General features: G+C 43.1%; 1 protein-coding gene across 3 annotated transcripts in view; it reads right to left on the bottom strand.

Annotated features, from left to right (window-relative positions):
• Positions 1 to 3,016: 3,016 nt before the first annotated feature.
• LOC138774354 (protocadherin Fat 4-like) overlaps positions 3,017 to 24,211 on the bottom strand; it is a 78,815-nt gene continuing 57,620 nt past the window's right edge. For 2 of the 3 annotated variants that reach the window (XM_069955123.1, XM_069955124.1), the window contains exons 35-45: positions 21,116 to 21,226; positions 20,698 to 20,805; positions 18,728 to 18,829; positions 17,920 to 18,024; positions 17,491 to 17,592; positions 16,118 to 16,228; positions 12,921 to 13,022; positions 9,391 to 9,492; positions 6,175 to 6,255; positions 4,183 to 4,318; positions 3,017 to 3,149 (exon numbers count right to left, since the gene is read on the bottom strand). In XM_069955123.1, coding sequence (XP_069811224.1) covers positions 3,027 to 3,149; positions 4,183 to 4,318; positions 6,175 to 6,255; positions 9,391 to 9,492; positions 12,921 to 13,022; positions 16,118 to 16,228; positions 17,491 to 17,592; positions 17,920 to 18,024; positions 18,728 to 18,829; positions 20,698 to 20,805; positions 21,116 to 21,226 — 1,183 coding nt within the window. In that variant the 3' untranslated portion in view covers positions 3,017 to 3,026. The remainder of the gene's footprint in view (positions 3,150 to 4,182; positions 4,319 to 6,174; positions 6,256 to 9,390; positions 9,493 to 12,920; positions 13,023 to 16,117; positions 16,229 to 17,490; positions 17,593 to 17,919; positions 18,025 to 18,727; positions 18,830 to 20,697; positions 20,806 to 21,115; positions 21,227 to 24,211) is intronic. The other variant, XM_069955125.1, reaches the window with a different exon arrangement.

Here is a 24,211-nt window from a genome sequence, read left to right as displayed (position 1 = left end):
TAATTGTGTCATCAGGAGCAGGGGGCAAATGACATAAGCGTCATCAGGAGCAGGGGGCAAATGACATAAGCGTCATCAGGAGCAGGGGGCGAATGAGATAAGCGTCATCAGGAGCAGGGGGCAAATGAAATAATTGTGTCATCAGGATCAGGGGGCAAATGAAATAATTGTCATCAGGATCAGGGGGCAAATGAAATAAGTGTCATCAGGATCAGGGGGCAAATGAAAAGAGTGTCATCAGGATCAGGGGGCAAATGAAAAGAGTGTCATCAGGAGCAGGGGGCAAATGAATAAGTGTCATCAGGAGCAGGGGGCAAATGAAATAAGTGTCATCAGGATCAGGGGGCAAATGAAAAGAGTGTCATCGGGATCAGGGGGCAAATGAACTAAGTGTCATCAGGATCAGGGGGCAAATGAAAAGAGTGTCATCAGGAGCAGGGGGCAAATGAAAAGAGTGTAATCAGGATCAGGGGGCAAATGAAAAGAGTGTCATCTGGAGCAGGGGGCAAATGAATAAGTGTCATCAGGAGCAGGGGGCAAATGAAATAAGTGTCATCAGGAGCAGGGGGCAAATGAATAAGTGTCATCAGGAGCAGGGGGGGCAAATGAAATAAGTGTCATGAGGAGGAGGGGGGGCAAATGAAATAAGCGTCATGAGGAGGAGGGGGGCAAATGAAATAAGCGTCATGAGGAGGAGGGGGGCAAATGAAATAAGCGCCATGAGGAGGAGGGGGGCAAATGAAATAAGCGTCATGAGGAGGAGGGGGGCAAATGAAATAAGCGCCATGAGGAGGAGGGGGGCAAATGAAATAAGCGTCATGAGGAGGAGGGGGGGGGGGGCAAATGAAATAAGCGTCATGAGGAGGAGGGGGGCAAATGAAATAAGCGTCATGAGGAGGAGGGGGGCAAATGAAATAATCCCTCCTCCTGATGATGCTCTTTGCAAAGTGAAACTAGTTGAAGGGCTATGCAGCTTTTAATATATCATTAAAAGCCCTGGCTATACTATACGAAGGCTCAGAGAGGTCAAATACAGTGGGGCCTATGCTTCATGCAGAGAGTGGTCCAATACTATGTGGGGATAGAAAGGAGGCCTGTAATCTATTGGAGCACAGAGAGGGCATATGGGGCACAGAAGGGGCCTTACTACTATAGGGGAAAATGTTTTATTACTATACAGAGACACAGCACAGAAGACTCCTATTACTATATGGGGTACAGAGGGGACCTGATACTATAATACTATATAGGTGTGCAGAAGGGCTGGACTACTATTTAGAGACACAGACTGGGCCTAACTGCTTATAAGGGGGTCAAAAGGGAGCAAGGTTACTGTGTAAAGAAATACACTTGGGGATGATGCTGGAGCACGGATCTTAAATTGTTTCTCTGGTAGATCTTGCAGAGAGGAGTCACGGCCGGAGAAGTCTTCATGATAGCCGAGCAAGAAAAAGAGAACAAGTTCAGCAAAAACGTCACTTGCAATTCATGCAGAGAAGACGCCTCCTGTAAGTCACTGGACGTAATTGCACTATAATCACTCCTTTCATAATCATCCTTTTTATTACCAGCTAAAGTGTCACAGCAACATCCGCAGCAGCCCCATGTATGTAAATCAGTCAGAGCAGGAAGGGGGAGGTGCAGCTGTGGCTTGTCTCCGCCTATGTGACACTTCAGCTGGTAATGAAAAGGATGATTATAAAAGTTTAACTAGACTAAAGGTCCTGTCGCTTATATCTCCCCGCATTTGTATTCCGGGATCTACAGCTTTGTACCGGGTATGGACCACACAGATCCATTGTGGATTTGGTGCAGCTGAAATACATAAATATGCAACAACAAATCCACAGCAGATTATGTTGTTTTTTTATGTGTTGATGGTGAGGTTCATATATTTAATGAAGTAGTGAGTAATGAGCAGAATTTGCTACAGCAATGTACACCCCTATCTATCATATATTGGGGAGGATATATTATGTGGGCTGCTGAGGTTTGAGTGCCAGGGCTGATTTTAAGTCCCAGTCCGGTCTTCCCCCCCTCTAGTATAAGGTTTGATTTATCTTTAGTAACTCTAAGGGGGTCACTTCTTCTTGGTTGGGTAGAGACAGTGGACACCACCTTTTTGCTAATTGTTATGGTTGTTGTTCCAATGAGACTTGGCAGTTCCACTTTGCTCTAAAACTCCTACGATGTTGAGTCTATGCTGCAGTTTATTGCTTTACGATGCTTTTCTGTCTCTCTTTATATACCTTACTTGGATGCCTTGCATATGTTTTGTATCCCACTTCTTTCCCTGTTTTTTGTTATCCATATTTGATTTGTAAAATCTTTAATAAAAATTTTGAATATGAAAAAATAAATGTGATGTTGGGGGTGGGTTTGCACTTTTTAATGTTTATTCTGCCAGTAAAATTCTAGTAAAACTGCCGTGGGTGGGTGTACTAAAGATCTGATACTGTACCTAGAGCTCAGTTATGGCACAATCTGCGGAAGAAAGAGGTATTCCAGGAAAAACAAAGTAGGAGATTGCTGTACTTGGCTCTTTCCGTCAGCTCCATAGGAATGAAAAGAGCTGCGAGTCTTGTACCGTACCCGTGACTGTATTCATAATACATAAGCCGGGACTCGATACAAAGATTGGCGGGGGGCACAGAGGTCGGACCCTTCACAATCTCCTACTTTTTTCCTGGAATACCTCTTTAATCGTATATATTAAATAATGAGGATATATTGCTGAGATGTAAGTTATTAATTTCCTGTTCATTTATCAATGTAAATCAAAGTTGGCCTATGACTTTCTAATACAGTTTTTGAATGGCTACAAATATCTCTACAGAAGGCAAATTATCACTAGTGACACCTCCTGCAGTCAGCTGTTACCTATAGGCAGATGAAGTGTTCTCCTGCAGCAGCCACTGCTGGAGAAATGCCATATTACATGGTATAAATCACGGACAATCATGGTATATACTGTACAAGGTGTCTCAAAAGTAAGAAAACAGCCATAAACACCCATATAAAATGTTTTATTCATCATCCAATATTTTTCCAGCACATGTCACAATCTCATTCCCATCACCCTCTGGTCTCTCACTTTCTTGAATGATGACGACATCAGGGTCATCAGGGATTTCCTGCTGAGAAGACTCCTAAAGGAAGGGGGACATTAGCTTTATGAACATGCATATTTCTATCAGACAACAGTTATAGCATTAGGCTGGGTTCACACTACGTATATTTCAGTCAGTATTGTGGTCCTCATATTGCAACCAAAACCAGGAGTGGATTAAAAACACAGAAAGGCTCTGTTCACACAATGTTGAAATTGAGTGGATGGCCGCCATTTAATAGCAAATATTTGCTGTTATTTTAAAACAACGGCTGTTATATTGAAATAATGGCCGTTATTTACTGTTATATGGCGGCCATCCACTCAATTTCAACATTGTGTGAACAGAGCCTTTCTGTGTTTTTAATCCACTCCTGGTTTTGGTTGGAATATGAGGACCACAATACTGACTGAAATATACGTAGTGTGAACCCAGCCTTAATATATATATATATCTTGTGCAGGCAGGGGGTAGGGAGAACATAATAAAGAACCTATACTTATCTGTCCCTGTGCCCCTGCAGTGTCACATCAACTGCTTCCTAAGAGCCACTGGACATTCTTTCCTGGCTTCCTGCTACGTCCCGACCCTGGGGAATGTACCTGCTCAGCCAGTCAGTGACTGCAGTGGTGTCCCGCCCCAGTCACTGACTGGCTGAGCAGGTACTCATGATGTCGCAGGAGAGTGAGCTAGAGGAGGCTGGTGTGGGTCCAAGAGAAGTGATGCAGTGTTGAGGGGGCAGATCACCCGCCATGGATTCCGCAGCTCACGGCCGCACACATCTCTGCTGGTCCCATAGGCTTCATTGTATGGTTTGGCAGATTTCGCCATCTGCCCGAAGAATGAGTGGGTTCATTCTTTAGGCGGACGGCAGAATTTGTCAAACCATACAATGAAGCCTATGGGACCAGCAGAGACCAGGGATGAGTTGAGGAATCCACTGGGAGTTGCAGTGATCCGCCAGGATTCCATAGTGTGCACATCCCCTCAGAGTTTGTTTATGGCAACTCCAGCTATTACTGGCCCCTCTATACTCAATACTACAAGGATAAAGTTATAGTAAAGGCTTTACCTTCTCTGAATCTTCAGTAGTCTCATAGGATTCCCATGTTTCTACATAGTCTATCTCTTTCTCCTCGACTATCTTTAGTTCTTGTCCGTCTTTTATGATGTCTTCTTCTGTGGTTATAATCTCACGTATAATTTCACTAGAGACAAGTAACCAGGAAAGTAAATCACTAACATCTGCATTGTAAAAATTATATATATTAGTCATACACAGACAGGACTTATACTGTATTTAGCAGCCAACAGCATCCACATGGAAAATTCTTCAAGCTTTATTGAAGGATCAAGAATACAATACGATGTTTCGGCTCACATTGAACCTTTGTCAAGTATGGGAGCCGAAACCGAAAATTATGGTGTTTCGGCCAAATGGAATATTGATAAAGCTTCCCTTTTCCAACACCATTTAACTTCTGCAAAGGATCAGAAAACTATGCCAAGTCCCAGCTGTAGCCAACAGCATAGACATAAACTGGGTGCAATGTGACCCATGTGCCACGTCCATCACTGGAGAGAGACTGACCCCTACTTTTCCTACAGGTAAATACTACTACTATACAAAGTGTACCTCAGCAGCTTTTATTTTTTTACTGTACTTTTTCTTTTATTATGTATATTTTTAGGTTGGATGGTTTTCATACCATAAGTAGAGGCATAATACACAGAATGCACTGGTTGCTTTTGCACAGGGGGCCTGAAGTCTATATATTTTTTTTTAAATGGCCATGTACTCTAAATGAAGAGTAAAAGATGGGGGGGTCATGTTATATATTTTGCAGTGGGGCCAGAGGAGATTCCAGCTACACTTCTGGAGCCTATGGCCACTGAATTATGTATATTTATTGTTGGTTTATTTATTTGACACCTGCTTTTCTCAACCAGGAGCATAACTAAGATTCATGGGGCCCTATAGCAAAAAACTGTACAGGGCCCCATGAATTCTGTATGGGCCCTCCCTCCCCTTTCCCCTGGCGTAGCGTTCCATAGTTCTGACAGGTCTCTGATGCACAGGCAACCTCACTGGTGTACCGGGGACCTGTGAGAAGGAAGGAACACTGCACCAGGCAGAGTATAGGGAAAGGTGATGTTACGCTGCGATCTGGGGGGGGGGGTAGGGGAAGCTGTCACCCACGGGGCTCATAGGTGCTGCGGTGATCCGTTGAGTGGCATACCATGAAGGCAGACTATACTTCGTCCCCTTACTGCCCGGGCCCCGTAGCAGTTGCGTGATCTGCCTACATGGTAGCTACACCACTGCTCTCAACACACCATGACATAATACGGTGTACAGCGGTGGACATTCGGGAGCTCACCGAATCATAATGAATTAAAATGAGTCCCGTAGAGTTCAATCCGTGATATACAGCCGGCTTACAGACAGTATATCATGGATGTGTGAATCTGGCCATACACTGAAAGGCTAGGTTCACACAACGTCTTTTATGGCCGTCTTTGTGGACGTCCGTCGTTTTAAGGTCAAATAACGTCTATTATTTTTAAATAATGTCCGTAATTTCAAAATAACAGACTTTTTTTTAACTCAAAATGACGGACGTCCACAAAGACGGATGTCGAATGGCCAAAAAAAGACGTTGTGTGAACCTAGCCAAGGGCATAATACACTGTAATCTGAAGTATTTCAATGCACCATGTGAGCAATGACGTGATTGCATGTCCTTGTGAAATAAAATTTAAAAAAGTACACATAATTATATTGCCGCATCTGTCACAATCCAGACAAAACTAAATGTATGATATTTAACTCACAAAGTCAATAATGTAAAAATGCAGAAAACTTTCATCCCCAAAAGCATAGAAGAAAATATAACTTTAAATATATTAATATATATATATATATATATATATATATATATATATATATATATATATATAAATATAAATAATAAAGTATAAAGTGAAATAATCTAAACTACAACCCCTTATAAGGCTACATTGATAGAAACAAATGATTATTTATTCAGTATTAGCATAATACCCATTATCATCGGATGGCTCCACAATATATGTCACAGTTTCACTTATCACCACTTCTGTTTCCTCATCTGCAGTGACTGGGCTGTAAAACAATGAACAGAAATAAAGAAATCCTGTTTTCGCACATTATTGAATACTCTGCAAAGAGTAGACTAGGATCACATTAGAAAAGTGCTGTACGTCTATGGTATGTGCTGACATAGTAGCAGAAAGGTAGGATGATGTATACCATGGCAGACATTTCTGAATGTATACTTTTTCTGTTGAACTGAAAAGCCCAGCAGACAATGGTTTTGAGACCTGCAAAATAAAAGTATATGAACCGATCAAAGTCACTAGAAAACTGAATTTGGGCCATTAAGGTGAGCATACCAATGTATACTACAGGCATACAGTACTTTTCTAATGTGAACCCAGCCGTAGGCCCCATGTACAGATCTGTTTCTGTTTTTCTGTTTTTACAGTCAGGAAATACTGACTAGGAAGTCTTTCAGGAGGCTTCAGCAGAAATTATCAGTATTTTCTGACCATAAAAACTGAAGAGATAAAAAGAAATAATAAAAACACATACTCACCAGCTGCACGGCTGCAGCGGTGCTCTCCCACTTGTCTTCTTCTCTGGTGTGCCAAAGCACTGGGAAGAGAGCAGGCATAATGCTGTCTCCAGTCAGAAAAGTAATTGACAGGGTGGGGAGCCAATGACTCCTAACCCTATCAAACACAGTGCCTCATTTAACTGTATGTGACAAAGGATAAACAGCTAATTTTGAATCTCTCCCAAAAGGGTAAGTTACATGGTTCTTGCTCTGTACTGACACAGGGCAAGAACCCAGAAACAGCTGTCTACAGATGATAACACGCCCTGTTTGAAGAGATTTGGCTTGACTATTAATCCATGGTCATTTTCTAAGGCTTCTTAAAGAAGTAAAGGATTGATCTATAGGAATGTTATGTCTAATAGTTTGCAAAAAAGAGTACACTCTTTCCTTTCTAGCAAAGAGCTACTTTGTATGTCCTTTTAACGGTGAAGCATTGCAGGCCTTAATGCCTCCACACACTTTTAAAGCGACTCTGTACCCACAATCTGACCCCCCCAAACCGCTTGTACCTTCGGATAGTGTGGTGTCCCACTGTTTTACACCCCTCGCAAAAGTCTGTACTTCAAGTAAAAGTGGTGATGAAATAGTACCTAAGTTTTACCACAAGATGTCGCTTCTGTATGTAACTGTGCTTGTATATTGCACAGCTGTAGTAACTAAGGGTTTATTGTTTGTTGTAATCTGTGCACCAATGAGAGCCCTCTTTTCTTTTCTACCGATCTCTATGCTTCTTTCTCTTTATACTTTTTTCTCCACCACTCACAGGGGACATTACACCTCCTGTGAGAAGTAGTCACATGGGGGGGAGGAAGTGCACGCCCACACTTAGTGAGTCTTACATAAGGCTACATTCACACTTTCTGTGTTCCGCATGGAACAAGGACGTGGAATGCATGTACCGGACTTCCCCCCTGCCCAGGCAACATCTGTGATAAGATGCTGGGAGCGGGGGAACTATGTTCATATGCGCCGCGCTGTAATGACAGCGCTGCGCGGCTGATTCATTACAGCACGGTGCATATGAATGCAGCGTAAGTCTTGGTGGAGAGAGGACGCAAGATGGGACGGTCCCCGCTGTAGTCCAGCTGGGCCCTGGCTTTGCCAGGTCCCCACACCTAGTCAGTGTCCAGTGTAGTCTAGTCGATGGTAGTAGATAGACGCACATGGGAGACACAGACACCAGTTTCTTGAAAGCAGCACTTCTACACACTATGCAGTGTTAAGCATAGTGCAGGACAGTATCCTGATAACAAGAGGAACTGATCCGGATAGAGCAAAGTTGCTAGAAGCCTACTTACTTTATCTTGCAGCGCAGGTGTCACCAGGAAATCCTGACCAATCTGCTCAACTCAGATAACAATGTCTGGGGCTTGTGTCACCCTCATAGGACGGGTCACGGGCACAAATATACTTCTACTTTCAAGTCTTCAGTATTGTACTTCTCCTTCTTCTAAAGTTCCGGCAGAGCACACTTCTACATTGGGTTGGGACTCTCAGTACAAACTCCTCTCCACTGTTCTGGACTCTCAGTACAAACTCCTCTCACTGCTCTGAACTTAAAGCACAAACTCTTCTCTACTGTTCTCAACTCAATCTACTTCTCTACAGTTCAGCTCTTCTATTCTACGGCTCTAAGCACAGATTCTGTTCAGTCATGTCTACCGTCTATGGTCACCTATTGTATAAAGTGTTCTCACAGTAAAGAAGATTTATTGATGGTAACAGGACTCAGTGATTGTTGTTTCAGCACCTACACAGTAGATACCAAATCCTTGGGCCATCTCCCCTTTCTGTGGGTGGCGGTGCTGATAGTCCGGGTGGGTCACAACTCCACCCTGGACCACCGTGATAAGTACTCAAGGGACCCCCTCACAGCCGAACAGGTCACCCACCACAGGGGAAAGGATACAGCCAGTCTCCCTAAAATAAAAGCAGGTGTCCTCCCATACCTGTGTGTCCCACTAGCACTGGTGTCACAACAGTACAGCTGTATTCCGACCAACCACCACAGTAGTGGCGTCACACATCACCACCTGGCAAATGACCGGTCGAACGCCCATGTGGGCGCACACCACAATAGCTGCTTTTAATCCAAGATCCGTCCTGGGGTCTGTTTGGCAGGTGATGCAGTGATTGTCCTAAAAAACAACTTTTAAACTTGCAGCCCTGTTACAAATTGGCGTGGCCTAGAGTACCCATGCCCTAGGATTGCACTGCCTCTCTGTTTCTGCTATTTCTGCTATTCATCTATTCATCAATTCATCTATTCAATTCATCTATTCAATTTCTGCTATTCATCACCTGTGTGAACACTGCATAAGGGTTGGATCGTTAAGGGACATGTGCAGTGTTCAGACAAGTAAAGAATAGGAAAGATTATACCCAGGGGCGTTGGTGAGGAGGGTGAGGAGGAGGGACAGAGAGGCGGTGCAGGCCTAGGGTACGGGTACTCTAGGCCATGCCAATTTGACACAGGACTATAAATGGGTCAGTGCAATTGTGGACAGCTACAGATGTATAAATGTGGCCTAAGGGGTCTGTCCTGGTGATATTCTGTAAATTCTGTTGCTGTTTGTATGTTGTGATGTATTGCAGAACCTCATGGCTAATAACAGTACCTGTCTTCTTCCGGTAAGATTGTCAGCTCAGTTGGTTCCTGCGTGTCAGTCACAATTTGATCCATCTGCGGTTCAGGAGGCTCCTTGTCTGCATCGACTGTGCTGTAAAATAAATCATACTAACAGGATAGATAACTGTGCATCATTTTTGTGTCCTAGTACATGCTGATTTAAACCTGACCTCACCTGTGGTCAGTCCCAATGGCCACTGTGTCTTGACCATGGTGTGTACTAAATAAAGGGGTTTGAAGAAAAATACCCAGCATGGTGAGTGTTGTTACCTTGCTGCTTTTTCTGACACATCCTGTTTTAAACTCTACTTTAAATTTTTTTTGCAAATGTGTTTATATGTGTTTAAAGGGAATCTTTCCCTAGGTTTATTCCACCTTAAGGCCGGGTTCATACAAGGTATGACAGCAGCTGTTCTGTGACACGGCTGTGTCACTGAACGGCCGCTGTCAGTGATGTTCACCTCCCGTACCGGCCAGATGAACTTCATTTCTTTTTAATTGGAATGCAGGCGCATTCGGGTGTGCCTGCATTTCCAATTACCCATAGCAGACAATGTAAAGTGCGTCTTGAGCTGCACTTCACAATGTCTGCACTGTCAGTTTTCTGCGGCCGCTATTCAATGAATAGCAGCAGCACAAAACTGACAAGTCAGTTTTCTGTGTGGCTGCATGAAATCTTGGCCACAGTATATAGAGTGTATACACTGTGGGTGGGGTTCCATATTAAGTAAATTGATCACGGTGATTAAATAACGGCTGTTGTTTAATCAAATTATATGTTGTATGCACCTGGCCTAAATGAGGGCAGCATAAACTAGTGACAGAAGTGCTGAACAGCTGATCAATGCTGACTTTAAATATTTCTTTATTTTCATCAAAAATATTATATAAAAGAAAGAAGGACATAATTATCAATTGCAAACACCACATAAGAAAAAGAGGAAAAGGTAGAGAAGATCAAACCCAAATCGCTAATACTACATTGTCATCCTCCAATTATTAATCTCTTCTCCATAGGTACTACCATCACATTATAGTATTCCGTCTTTACAATAGTCACTACATCATTCTTCCTAATGGCCATCGTCTGACCCACCCCTCCTCACTAATTAGTAGGACTTATGCTGCGTTTACACAGAACGATTATCGTGCGAATTTGCACGATAACGATCGAATTCGTACGATAATCGCACGTGTAAACGCAGCGAACGATCAAGCGACGAGTGAGAAATCGTTTATTTTGATCTTTGAACATGTTCAGTTGGTTGTTCGCAAAAAATTCGCAGATCATTCCGTGTAAACAGTTGTTCACAGATTTAACCTATGTGTGAGATAGGCTTAAGCGATTGCAAAACAATTTTTCCGTATGATATATCGTTCTGTCTAAACGCTGATCATTTAAAAAAAAAAAATTGTTACTTTCGAAATCGTTAATCGTACAATCGCGCAAATTATCGCTCCATGTAAATGCAGCAATAGAGTACCTTATATCTAACTTTCTACACCATGGGTCTCCAAACTGCTGCCCTCCAGCTGTTGCCAAACCACAACTCCCATCATGCCTGGACAGCTAAAGCTTTGGCTGTCCAGGCATGATGGGAAATGTAGTTTTGCAACAGCTGGAGGGCCGCAGTTTGGAAACCCATGTTCTACACTATATCTACAAAATAGCTTTAGCTCTATCTACTCAAAAAAAGAAGCATACTGTAGACATTGTATCATTGCTCATCAGATTTGAGCCCCATGTATGGATCACTATATTAGGGACCCATCATAGTAAGCATATATCCTTCACTCCGTGTGTTACTTACGTTATTCTGTTCAGCTGTTCTCCTAAAACAGGGGTAGGGAACCTTGACTCTCCAGCTGTTGCAAAACTACAACTCCCATCATGCTTGGACAGCCAAAGCTGATTCAACTAATTATGGTTTAGTGTAATAGGGCCCCTGTATTTGCTTTTTTTATAGTTACAAACAGAAATCTTCAACCAATGCTTATGAAACAGATAAGTTCATTTTTCCAAAAATAATTTCCTTGGTGGTATATGTGGGGATATCCGTACCTGCAGGATAGCTTTCTTTTTAGCTGCCACTGCAATACAGTGTGGGATCTAGTCAACTAAAGATTGCCCGCATAGGTTTGAATTGGTAGAGGGCAACACCTTATACGTATATTCCAAGGTATGAAGTATAGTTTTGTGGTGGGTGACTACCAGGTTAAAGATGGTGGTGGTTAGCCTGGTTATGAGCTCAGCCAGAGGTGTTAGTGTTGTGATGCCAGTGCAACTTTACTGGAAGTCTTGTAGTTTCACAGTACACGGTTTCACAAGTAATAAATCTGTGAGTGGTGGGGATAAGTGTGTGCAGGAGAAAGAAGAAAGAGGATAGGTAGAGAAGAAAAGAGCACCTCCTAGTGATCAGCACATAACACATGGTACACAGATAAACATTAACCCATTACCTTCTTTCAGCTGTGCATAGTAATAAGTACATAAGCATATAAGAAACACTGAAACCAAGTGGGAAAACTTAATACCTCATCCACCACTTAACCTGAGAGAAAAATCTTTTTGACAGGTGCATAGAAGAGAAAGAAACACCAGTGGTGGGACACCAAGACCATAGGTATGACCACTGGGATAGACCAGAGTTAGTTTTTGTATAATCGTGATCTGGAAGTAAGGACTGATATAGCTGGGTGATATGTCCCCTTGAAGTGCTTGGGCTTGTTATGCATTTATAAAAAGGTGAGGTCCCATTCATCAGGTGAAAATGAGGACTTGAAAGCATGTGAAGGGACTTTTAAAACTTTTGGCAAATCACAGAGACAAACCAAAGCATAAAGAGGTCCAACACCATGGAAAATAGTCCAATAAGGCCAAAAAACAACAACGGATGCATGCTAGAATGAGAAAAGTATGCAGAGTTTCGACACTGGTGGAACCAGGAGGTGGTTCAAAAAAAAGGGCCATGGCACCAGAATCCCCAACAGATGTCTACAGATGGATAACTCACCCTTTAAGGATAGACTTTGGTTTGGCTATTAATCTATGGTCATGTTCTAAGATTTCTTAAAGGAGTCAAGCAATAAACTATTAAGATGCTTTCTTTAACAGTTGGCATCAGGGAGCATTTTTTTTCCTTTCTGGCAGAGCTACTTTGCATATCCCTTATAACAGTGAAGCATTGCCAACCTTTAAGTCTCCACACACCTTCAGGCCCTCCCTCTAGGATAGTCTTTACTTTCTCAGTTCAGGGACTCTGTAAGATCTTCTAAACTATTGGTATCCAAACTGCGGCCCTCCAGCTGTTGCAAAACTACATTTCCCATCATGCCTGGACAGCCAAATCAAAAGCCTTAGCTGTCTGGGCATGATGAGAATTGTGGTTTTTCAACAGCTGAAGGGCTGCAGTTTGGAGACCCATGATCTAAGCGGTCTCTCCTGGTGATGTGATATCTAATTCTATTGGTGTGTGTTTGTTCTGGTGTTTTATAGACTCTCCTGGCCTATATCAGTACCTGTCTTCTTCCGGTAAGATGTTCATCTCAGTTGGTTCCTGTGTGTCAGTCACAGTTTGATCCATCTGCTGTTCAGGAGGCTCCATGTCCACCTCGGCTGTGCTGTAAAATAAATCATACTAAAGTCAAGGGGAGACAGGATAGATAACTGTGTATCATTTTTGTGTCCTTTTGTGTTATATAACTTTGTAATGTGTTGCAATTGCCTGGAAAAAAAAAAACACCGGAGTTGTCCTTTAAAAAACTCTTTTTTGGACCAACCACTGTGGTGTCCCAGCATGGGGTGCTGTTCCTTGGCATCTGAGCAAGTACCGTATTTTCCGGCGTATAAGACGACCCCTGACTCTTAAGCAGATTGTCAGGGGTTCGCCTTATACGCCGGAAAATGTTAACCAGCTTCGGCCCCCATGGCCTCTGCAAGAGGGGGCTAGGTTCACACTATGTAACTGTGCGGCTGTATTTTTTATACGGCTGTAAATGTGCGGATGAAACTCCGGCCGTGGGAAAAAATAGACATGCGGCTCAAAACATACGGTCATTTACTTGGAAATCTGGTTCAACGAAAAATAACAAATAAAATCTTAAGAAAGTGATCCAAACACCTCTGGATGCATCTGGGAAAGCAGGGAAACAGTTTACATGAATTGCTATTACCGGGGTTTGCGATCCTCTGCACTAATGCCGATGCCTCTCATGGTTAATATATTAAAATAATAAAACACATTTTCTTTGTAATAAAGTCCCTTTCGTTGGTCAATAATTAAATTCTAACGAATCCATCATTTTGCAATTAAATATACTGTTAAAATAAATATATATATAAATAAATGTATATTTATATATATATTTATTTTTTGACAGTATATTTAATTGCACAATGATGGATTCGTTAGAATTAAATTATTGAACAACGAAACTGATTTTATTTCAACGAAAATGTGTTTTATTAATTAAATATTAATTAGTACAGGAAGCTCCATAAGCCGTTAATTCATATGCCGGCAATAGAGCTTTCTGTACTAATCATCACTTTACTTTAATGAAAACATCAAATGTTTCTTCTAATTATGTTATCACAATAGCATTATTAGAAGAAACATTTAGAATTATATGTGCGCTCAGCTGATTGGCTGATCGGCTCAGCGCACATATAATTAGCGGGTCCGCAGCACAGTCACTTCATTGTGCTGCGGACCAGCGAAGAGGACACATCGGGGTGAGTATAGAGCTCTCCCCACCCCCTCCCCAGCACTGCACCCCTCCCAGCAAGGAAGGGGGGGTCACTTAACCCCTTCCTTGCTGGGATGGGTGCAGTCTGACATCAGTCTGGCCCCCAGGGGGTTAAGGGGGATGCCATACATCCTCCCTTAACCCCTTGGGGGTCAGACTGTAAGCAGCGATCTGTAAAGATGCTGCATACTGTAAGGAGCACAACACCGCTCACAATGATGGGTGTTGTGCTCCTGTTTGTGCGTTTCTCCCTTTTTGTTTTTCAAATATCGGTATCCTGGGGATTACGGCGGATTCCGTGGACTACGTCGATGACCAGTGTTTTTTTTTTTTTTTTAATAAAATGGTCAATGAGGGGTGTGGGGGTGTTTTTATTTGAATAAAAAAATTTTTTAAATTGTGTCTTGTCTTTATTTCTTTACTTTATAGACTTAGTAGTGGAAGCCGTCTAATAGACGGAATCCATTACTAAGTTGGGGCCTAGTGTTAGCCGGTATAAAATGGCTAACACTAACCCCCCATTATTACCCCAGTACCCAATGCCACCAGGGGTACTGGGAAGAGCCGGATGCCAGTGGTCCCGGAGCGTCAAAATTGGCGTTCCTGGACCGGGCGGCAGCAGGCTGGTAAGATTTAGGCTGGGGAGGGCCTAAACCAATGGCTCTTCCCACCCTGGTGTTACCAGGCTGCTGTCATTTGGTTTTTAACCCGGCTGGTTATAAAAATAGGGGGGACCCTATGCGTTTTTTTAAATTATTTATTTAAAAAAAAAAAAAACGCATAGGGTCCCCCCTATTTTTATAACCAGCACCCATCCCAGCAAGGAAGGGGTTAAGTGACCCCCCCTTCCTTGCTGGGAGGGGTGCAGTGCTGGGGAGGGGGTGGGGAGAGCTCTATACTCACCCCGATGTGTCCTCACTGGTCCGCAGCACAATGAAGTCACTATGCTGCGGACCCGCTAATTATATGTGCGCTCAGCCGATCAGCTGAGCGCACATATAATTCTAAATGTTTCTTCTAATAATGCTATTGTGATAACATAATTAGAAGAAACATTTGATGTTTTAATTAAAGTAAAGTGATGATTAGTACAGAATGCTCTTTTGCCGGCAATATGAATTAACGGCTTATGGAGCTTCCTGTACTAATTAATATTTAATTAATAAAACACATTTTCGTTGAAATAAAATCAGTTTCGTTGTTCAATAATTTAATTCTAACGAATCCATCATTTTGCAATTAAATATACTGTCAAAAAATAAATATATATATAAATATACATTTATTTATATATATATTTATTTTAACAGTATATTTAATTGCAAAATGATGGATTAGTTAAAATTTAATTATTGAACAACGAAAGGGACTTTATTACAACGAAAATGTGTTTTATTAATTTAATATATTAACTATTAAAGGCATCGGCATTCGGCATCATTGCCGGCTATTTTTGAAGTACTCCGTACGGACCGCCTGTCAATCCTCGGCCGCGTTTCCAGCCGCAAACAATGGTCTTGTTCATTTTTTACGGGTCCGTTTACGATCGGGCCGTAGATTCATACATAGTGTGCACTGTGCAGCCGTATATCCTATACTTTCCAGCGTACGCATGAACCACCAAAATACCGCCGCACAATTACAGCCGCAAATACAGCCGCACACTTACATAGTCTGAACCTGGCCTGTGGCTGTACTCTCTGCCAGAGACGTGGGCCTCGGCTCCCTGTTCGGCCCTGGCAGAGGGCCACTGTAACCTGGCCCCAGAATCACATTAATCACTCCACCAGGGGAGCTCTCCCAAGGCGCCGAACCATCTAACCGGCAACCGTACCGACCATCAACAAACCACAGGTCCTCCTTAAAATGTGCATTTTCTTTTTTTAATTTTGCTAAAACACACAAAGAAACTTTAACATGTAGTAATGTTCTGTACCTAACCAAGACAAGAAACACTTTCATCTTACATATCATCTTTTTTCGGGATGCCGCTAGATTCCCCCTCACCACCACTTGCTAAATGGATTCTATCGAATATTTCATTATTTGATCTTCTGGAGCGCTTCTGGGATGTTTTCCTAGAAAGAACAGAAACATTATAAATCTGTATATCTTGTCTGTATAATCATGTGTTATGATGTCAGAGAACACATTAAACTCATGTGCTTAGCAAAGAACCCATGCTCTGCCTTACAGTCTGTCAGATGATTTCTCTATGCAGTGGGTGTTCAACGCAGACAATGTGGAAGAAATCCAGAATGCAGATTGGTCCATTTATAAAATGCTAACCTGCCTCCTAAATCCTTCCCCCTTGGCTGCACATCCCTAATTATACAAAAACATACCGCCGATGGACGATTTTTTAATAGGTCAAAATGACTCGATTAGCTGGTGCCTCTGTTTGGCCAATAATCGCACAGCTGGCACATCAGTATTTGCCTTCATCTTCAGTATTACCTTCATCTACCTAGCTTAAAGTATTCAAGGAAGAATTAACTTTCCCCCTTCCACAGGATAGGGGAAAAGTAGGAGATCATGGGGGGTACGACCACTGTACCCACCGCCAATCTCCGTATGAGGCCTTGGCTTCTCTGTTATTCCTATGAAGCTGACGGAAAGAGCCGATCTTCCGGCTCTTTGCCTGGCTCCATAGGAATAAATAGAGCTGCGGGTCACGTCCCATACCAGCGGCTATTTTCACAATACAGATGCCAGGACCCGATATGGAGATTGGCGAAAGGGGGGGGGGGGGTGCAGACATAGGTCTGACCCCTTGCAATGTCCCACTTTTCCCCTAAAAGTTCATTTTCCTTGAATACCCCTTTAAGCCTAAGGCTATGTTCACACTACGCATGAGACAGGTCAGGTCACGGAATGGCTGGTCTCTGCCCGGATGATCCCGGCCGGTACTTAAGTACTGGCCGGATGATCTTTTCGGCCGCAGGGTTCTGATGCGGGCGCATCAGCACGCGCCCGCATCAGAACCTCCCACAGCACACAATGAAGCAAGCGGCCAGAGCCGATGGCAACAACGGCCGTACTTTTACGTAGTGTGAACATAGCCTAAAACAAATATAGTACATTTTACCTGTTGACTTAGCAGGTGGTGATATGTAACTGCACAGTGGTACACTGCAGAGATTCAGCCTCCAGTAGGTGGCACCACAATACAAGCTTTTTCCCCTCTTTTCCCTTCTGGCAGAGAAATACTATAGATATCCCAGACAAATAATGGCCTAAAGGTCTGTCCTTGTGATGTACAGCAATAGCTTCAAGCTCTGTTTTTCCTATGTACTGTATGATCTGTTGTATGTCAGAGTCTAATGACCTATCACAGTACCAGTCTTTAGGGAGAGAAGTGCTCGGCTCAGTTGGTTCCTGTGTGTCTGCCACAGTCTGATCCATTTGCTGTTCAGGAGTCTCCTTGTCTGCTTTGTCTGTGCTATAAAATAAATCATACACATGTCTTTGCAGGGACAAAGGGAAATTATTTTTTCATTATTTATTTACAGATTAAAGCGGTTTTCCATTACTAGAAAAACATGCTTTCTTTCAGAAACAGCGCCACTCTTGTGCTCAGTTTGTGTGTGGTACTGCAGCTCGGCTGCATGGAAGTGAATGGATCTAAGCTGTAATACCACACATAAACTGAAGACAAGGGTGATGCTGTTTTCAGAGGAAAGCAGCCATGCTTTTTTATTATGTTGACAATATATGCAAATAAATAAAGACAACACCAGTATTTTGTAACCAAAATTTTGCGCAAAACCTCTCTTTATTTTCCTCTCCAGAAATATTGTGATGTCTTCCATTCTCACTATCAGTTCCGGAGAGTTTAGATATCTCATATTGATCAGTATCTGGGTTCTTATCTCTAAAACAAAATAATAATAATAATAATAATAATAATAATAATAATAATAATAATAATAATAATAATAATAATAATTTACAATAAAAAAATGATAAGTCATGTGTCTGTATAGCTGCAGAACACATAATTCCAACGGTAGCAATTTAAGGGTTAATGTATTTCCCTCATAATCTTGTTCTTATACTCTCTTCATATTGCAGGAATTATTTTCTATAGCTGTCTATGCGAATAGCAATGCATAATGTTATTTTTAGTGGTTTGGCGACCTCTACTGGATAAAATATGTAAAGACAGAGCAAATATATGCCCAGTATGTTGTATTATGTATACTTCATATATGGTCAAAAATATTCTGTCTCCTTCTATTTTACAAGTGTATGCTTTTGATGAATTTGACAAAGAAAAACCAAACCAACATGATGTAAACTATGTTATGTTAAGGAACCCTCATCTTACTCCTGATCTTTTATGCTAGATTCCCCATCCCTTATCAAACACTTTAAACACTGATTTTTTGGAGCGCTCCTTGGAAGTTATGCTAGAAAGAAAAAAAACATAAAATAAGTAAGACTGTGTAGATTGCTTTATTGTGCTATAGGATTATTATAATAGAATAGAAAACAAAGTATCTATGGGGACTGTCCCAGGACAGCAGGATATCACCACCGGGTGTATGCCGGGGTGTCTTTTCCTATAACAATACCTGTCTTCATCCAGTGAGGTGCCCTGCTCAGCTGGTTCCTGTGGGTCAGTCACAGTCTGATCCACCTGCTGTTCCAGAGGCTCCTTGTCTGCCTCGGCAGTGCTGTAAAATAGATCATACAAAGCTAAAATATTTTCTTTCAAGGTTTCAGAAAGTTATATTGATCTCTGCTCTGCTCTCTGCTGCCACCTCTGTCCATGTCAGGAACTGTCCAAAGTAGGCCACAGTTTTCTATGGGGATTTTTTACTGCTCTGGACAGTTCCTGTCACGGACAGAGGTGGCAGCAGAGAGCACTGTGTCAGACTGGATAGAATACAACACTTCCTGCAGGACATAAAGCAGCTGATAAGTACTGGAAATGACAAATCGCAAATCCATATAACTTTCTGACACAAGTTGATTTGAAAGGAAAAAAAAATCACCAGAGTTCCCCTTTAAGGGCCAATACAGGCTCTGTGCCAGTGTGAATGCTCCCTGAATGTCATACTACTGCTGCTGCTATATCTTAGAATGTTATCAGGATTTACAAGTAATATATTATCATGTCAGTGGAGCCTCATTTAAGAGTCTCGAAACTCAGGACTAGATATCCCTCCGGGAAGGACCCAGCCTAGGGGTGGCTCCTGTAGGGAAACCACCAAAACCACCATATTAAGTGGCCCTATAAGTCAATGTAATGACAAGGGAAATACCAAGGCCAGGTATCTATATACAGACAACTGTTTCGGGGTGTTGCCCCTCATCAGTGTGGAGCAGGATTCCATCTAGGTGGGAGCAATGCCTGTCTGTGGATGGATACCCGGCCTTGGTTTTCCCTTGTCATTACATTGACTTATAGGGCCACTTAATATGGTGGTTTTGGTGGTTTCCCTACAGGAGCTGCCCCTTGGCTGGGATATCTGGTTAGTCTTGTGTTTCAAGACTCTTAAATGAGGCTCCACAGGCTCCTTTTTTGGCATATTCATGTTTCCCTGGGAGCAATGCACTTAGGATCACTGCATTGAGCGCTATAATCAGTGGGGACCGGTGATCCCTGCCTTGTGGGAGGTATTGCTTGAGTTCAGCTAATTGCCTGAAGGCTAAATACCTTAACTTGCCCCAAGGGTAAAATACAACTTTTATTTATTGGCATATAAAAATAACCCGTGTATTCTCCTAGAGGTGCGTCCACCAGCTAGAGATATTGATGTGCTAATGGTGCCAGTTCACTATCTGTCCCTAGGTAGCTAGGCAATGGATATTTTAATGTAGCTAGCGCTAGGAGAACGAATTCCTCTTTAAGCCCTTAATATTTAGCGTTATTACAGACCACTGCAATATGTTGTAGTACTAACAGGCTATCCTTGCGGAATATACCGCTTGCCGTAACAGATAGCGATTCGGGCAAGCACGGCCGTGCACCCACGTTATCGCTATACACTACAACTCAGCAGTGACCTGACTGTGATCAGTGGTACACCCGTATACGCAAAAGACAGCTCTGGTCATTAATACATTCCGAGAGTAACCAGCGTTGCGTATTCATAGCGATATAGCTAGCAACTTCAATATCTCAATATCAATATCAATATCTCTAGCTGGTGGACGCACCTCTAGGAGAATATTGAATGTTAAGTACACCACTAAGGATCAATAACGCGATCATCTACAAACTACTCCTAGCACTACTACTTTTAATTAACACTGTATATACACTTTACACGGGTTATTTTTATATGCAATTAAATAAAAGTTATATTTTACCCTTTGGGCAAGTTAAGGTATTTAGCCTTCGGGCAACTAGTTGAGCGATGTTATCGTTTGGCTGGTCTCCCTTGAGATCAGTGATCTGTTTTTCTTAAAGCAATACATTATAGTAAACTAGACCAAGTTTAATCAAATGGCGAAATTTGAGGAATCTGAATGCAAATATAATGTGGAAAAACTTTTTACAATAATTTTTGCAACAATATTTGAGCCACAGACTTGCCTCGTGTTTTCCTCTACAGTGATACACGTCTGTATCTCATTCTTGCTTGGAGCGTCAGAAAACTTAGGTACTCCATCTTGGCCACCATCTATGTCTGGCTTCTTATCTCTAGAGCAAAATAAAATAAAATAAAAATACTTTATACAGCATCAAGTAGTGAGGACTCTGGTACGGGGGAGTGAACCTTAGCTCTCCAGCTGTGGCAAAACTACAACTCCCATCAAAGCGTTGGCTGTCCAGGCATGATGGGAGTTGTAGTTTTGCCACAGCTGGAGTGCCAAGGTTCCATACCCGTGCTCTAGTATCACTTATTGTGAAGGTTAGGAAATACACAGAAGCTCTATAGGTATGCAGTCAGATGTTTTATAGTGTTGTGGAATGGTGTATATGAAAAGCTATGTATACATTATAATCTTACCCATTATCTTTTTTTAGACCATTGTCTGAGGGTCTATCATCACCACCCGCCGGATGGATCTTACCAGAGACGTCACTACTTGCTTTTTTGGATCCATTCTGCGAACGTTTCCTAAAAACAGTAAAAACATAATAAATCTAGTGAGACGTGTCTGTGTAGGTCACCTTTAGAGATGAGCGAACCGGGTTCGGGTTCGAGTCCATCCGATGCTATGTAGAACAGTTTCTTAGGGCCCTATTCCATGGGACGATTATCGTTTGCATAATCATTAACGATAAACGATCCAAACGACCGCTATTACGAAAGACCTAAAATCGTTCACCCATTTACATGGAACGATAATCGATACTTCTTCGATCGTTCTTGTGGTCGTCTTGTCGTCGCTATTGCGCTCGTCACTACTGCGAGCGACCGAACGATGTCTTATTCAATGCGAACGATTTGCAACGAGCAACGATAAAAATAGGTCCAGGTCTTATTAAGCGATCAACGATTTCTTCTTCGGTCGTTAATCGTTAACTGCTATTCAACTGAACGATTATCGCTTAGATTCAAACAACTTAATGATAATCTGAACGATAATCGTCCTGTGGAATAGGGCCCTTAGGTGTTAAAACCCTAAAGTCATTGGGAAACTCTGGAGGTTGGCTCCCAGCAGAAATGGGTCATATGACTCAACCAAAGGTCCACAAAAGCTTTAGCTTCGGCTGTCCAGGCATGATGGGAATTGTAGTTTTGCACCAGCTGGAGGGCCGAAGGTTCCCCATCCCTGTTGTAAAGGGTTAGACCAGAGGGGTTTGTCTCCCTTTACTAGAGAGTTCTACAATAATCTGACAAGTTACAGGCGCTAATGTTGTCCACCAGAGGTGTCAGTAGGGAGCAGAAAGCAAAAGTGAATAGGTAAGTGAATAGGTTTTAGGGTGCCTTCACACCTAGCAACTCGCAGCGTGTATGTAATTCTGCTGGCCCCTTAACCTCTTCAGCTGCCGCCCGGCTACTGCTCCGCTCTGTATACACTACCTCTCCTCGCTGCACGGGTCTCGGCGTACTGCTCTCCCGCCCAGCCAATCAGTGTGTTGCCCTGCCGCAGCCGCTGATTGGCCGGGCGGGAGAGCAGTACGCCAGGACCCGTGCAGCGAGGAGAAGTAATGTATACAGCGGAGTGGGAGCCGGGCGGGAGCTGAAGGGGTTAAGGGGCCGGCAGAATTACATACACACAGCGGTCGTTCAGACCGCTGCGTGTATGTAGTGAAAGCTATCTGCAAGGACCTGACAGACTCACAGCATTATTTACCCTGCGAGTCGCTAGGTGTGAAGGCACCCTAAAGGAGAAGTTCGACCATTTTAAAAATCTTGCAGCCAGCAGGGGCGGGGCGGGGGGTTTGATAACCAGTAGGCACCTACCTCTCCCCGTGCCCAAGGTGAGCGACGGAAATGGGGTCTCCAACACTGCACACATCACAACCTGGTTTAGGGACTGGCTGCTCAGTCACGGATTGGCTGAGAGGCCAGTCCATCAGCCTGGACACACATCAGCCGGGACAGACCGGCTCCGGGGTCTCCAACACTGCACACATCCCAACCTGGTTTAGGGACTGGCTGCTCAGTCACGGATTGGCTGAGAGGCCAGTCCATCAGCCGGGACAGACTTGCCGGCTGCTAAATTTTAAAAATGGCCTGACTTCTCCTTTAACTCCTTGTTTACCATTTGCCATCACTGGTAACAGTAACAACAACTTCATGGTACAATGAACATCAAGCCACACATAATCTGGTCCGCCATAAGGAATGTCTGGGCACCCCCATTAACATAAAATCCAGGATGTATCTTTGACTGATGTCTCAGGTGCGGTGTGCAGACAAAGCTGCCTGTAGAAGATTGAGTTGCTTTGGATATGTCCCATACCAGACCAGTTCCATGTACAAGCCCTATTATATTTTAAAAACACGGTAATGGAATCTCCCAGCAGCATCTGCGTCTGAGCACCACTGCGGAGACATCAACTTTGTAACAGGTAACCTTTAAAGGGTACCTGTCATTTTAAAAAACTTTTGACTTGTCATAGAGACATCATAGAGACATGTCAAAAGTTATGATCAGTCCGGGTCCGAGTGTTCAGATCTGTACTGATCAGGAGAAGCCACTGCAGCAAATCCTCTCCCCACTCTGTAAGAAAAAGAAGAGACACCATGGACTTACATTATGAGCCTCTTTTTTTTCAAACACAGCACGACAGGATCACGCTGCAGCATGATCCTCTCTCCGATTGTTCTCCTGATCAGTACAGGTCTGAGTGTTCAAAACGATCAAAACTTTTGACATGTCTCTATGGCGTCTCTATGACATGTCTAAAGTTTTTTAAAACAACAGTGAAACTTGAAGGCCATGACGAACACTAAAAACACTACTGCTCCAAATGCCACGCTCCACACAGGCTCCGTAAGCACACAAACATGTAAACTGATACATGATGCCAGGAACTCCGAACTATACTCCGTAACACATTGATGGAATGTGGGAATAAGCCATTCTCTCATGTATGCTTAAAGGCCCTGTGCTGGCAATACAGATATATCTCAATTCTTAATGCTAAGTTTACACAAAACGATAATTGGCCCGATCGTACGATTAACGATGTCAGAGTAACGATTTTTTTTCATAACGATCAGCGTTTAGATGGTACGATATATCGTACAGAAAAATCTTTTTGCGATCGTTTTGCGATCGCGCGCCCGCAGCCCAGCACACCCGCAGCCCGACCCCCCGGCTCATCCGCAGTCCGGGAGCCGAAGGCCTGCTACGCGGAGCAGGTAACGTATGCTCGTGGCCGGGGTGACCGGAGAGGCGGTGGCGGGGCAATCGGAGCGGCGGCGGGGGTGGCGATCAGAGCGGCGGCAGGGGTAGCGATCGGGGCGGCGGGGGTGGCGATCGAGCCGGCGCAGGGGGCTGCGGATGAGCTGGCGGACGGACTTTCACGCAATGACTGTTTACACGGAACGATTGGCAAATTTTTTGCGAACGACGAACGATGATTTAAGAACAAGAGAAAAGATCAAAATGAACGATTTCTCGTTCGTCGTTCAAACGTTCGCTGA

The sequence above is a fragment of the Dendropsophus ebraccatus genome, chromosome 15 (assembly GCF_027789765.1).
Source record: "Dendropsophus ebraccatus isolate aDenEbr1 chromosome 15, aDenEbr1.pat, whole genome shotgun sequence".
Taxonomy (NCBI): domain Eukaryota; kingdom Metazoa; phylum Chordata; class Amphibia; order Anura; family Hylidae; genus Dendropsophus; species Dendropsophus ebraccatus.
The sequence above is the reverse complement of the archived record's forward strand: the minus strand, read 5'-3'. Positions and strand labels throughout refer to the sequence as shown.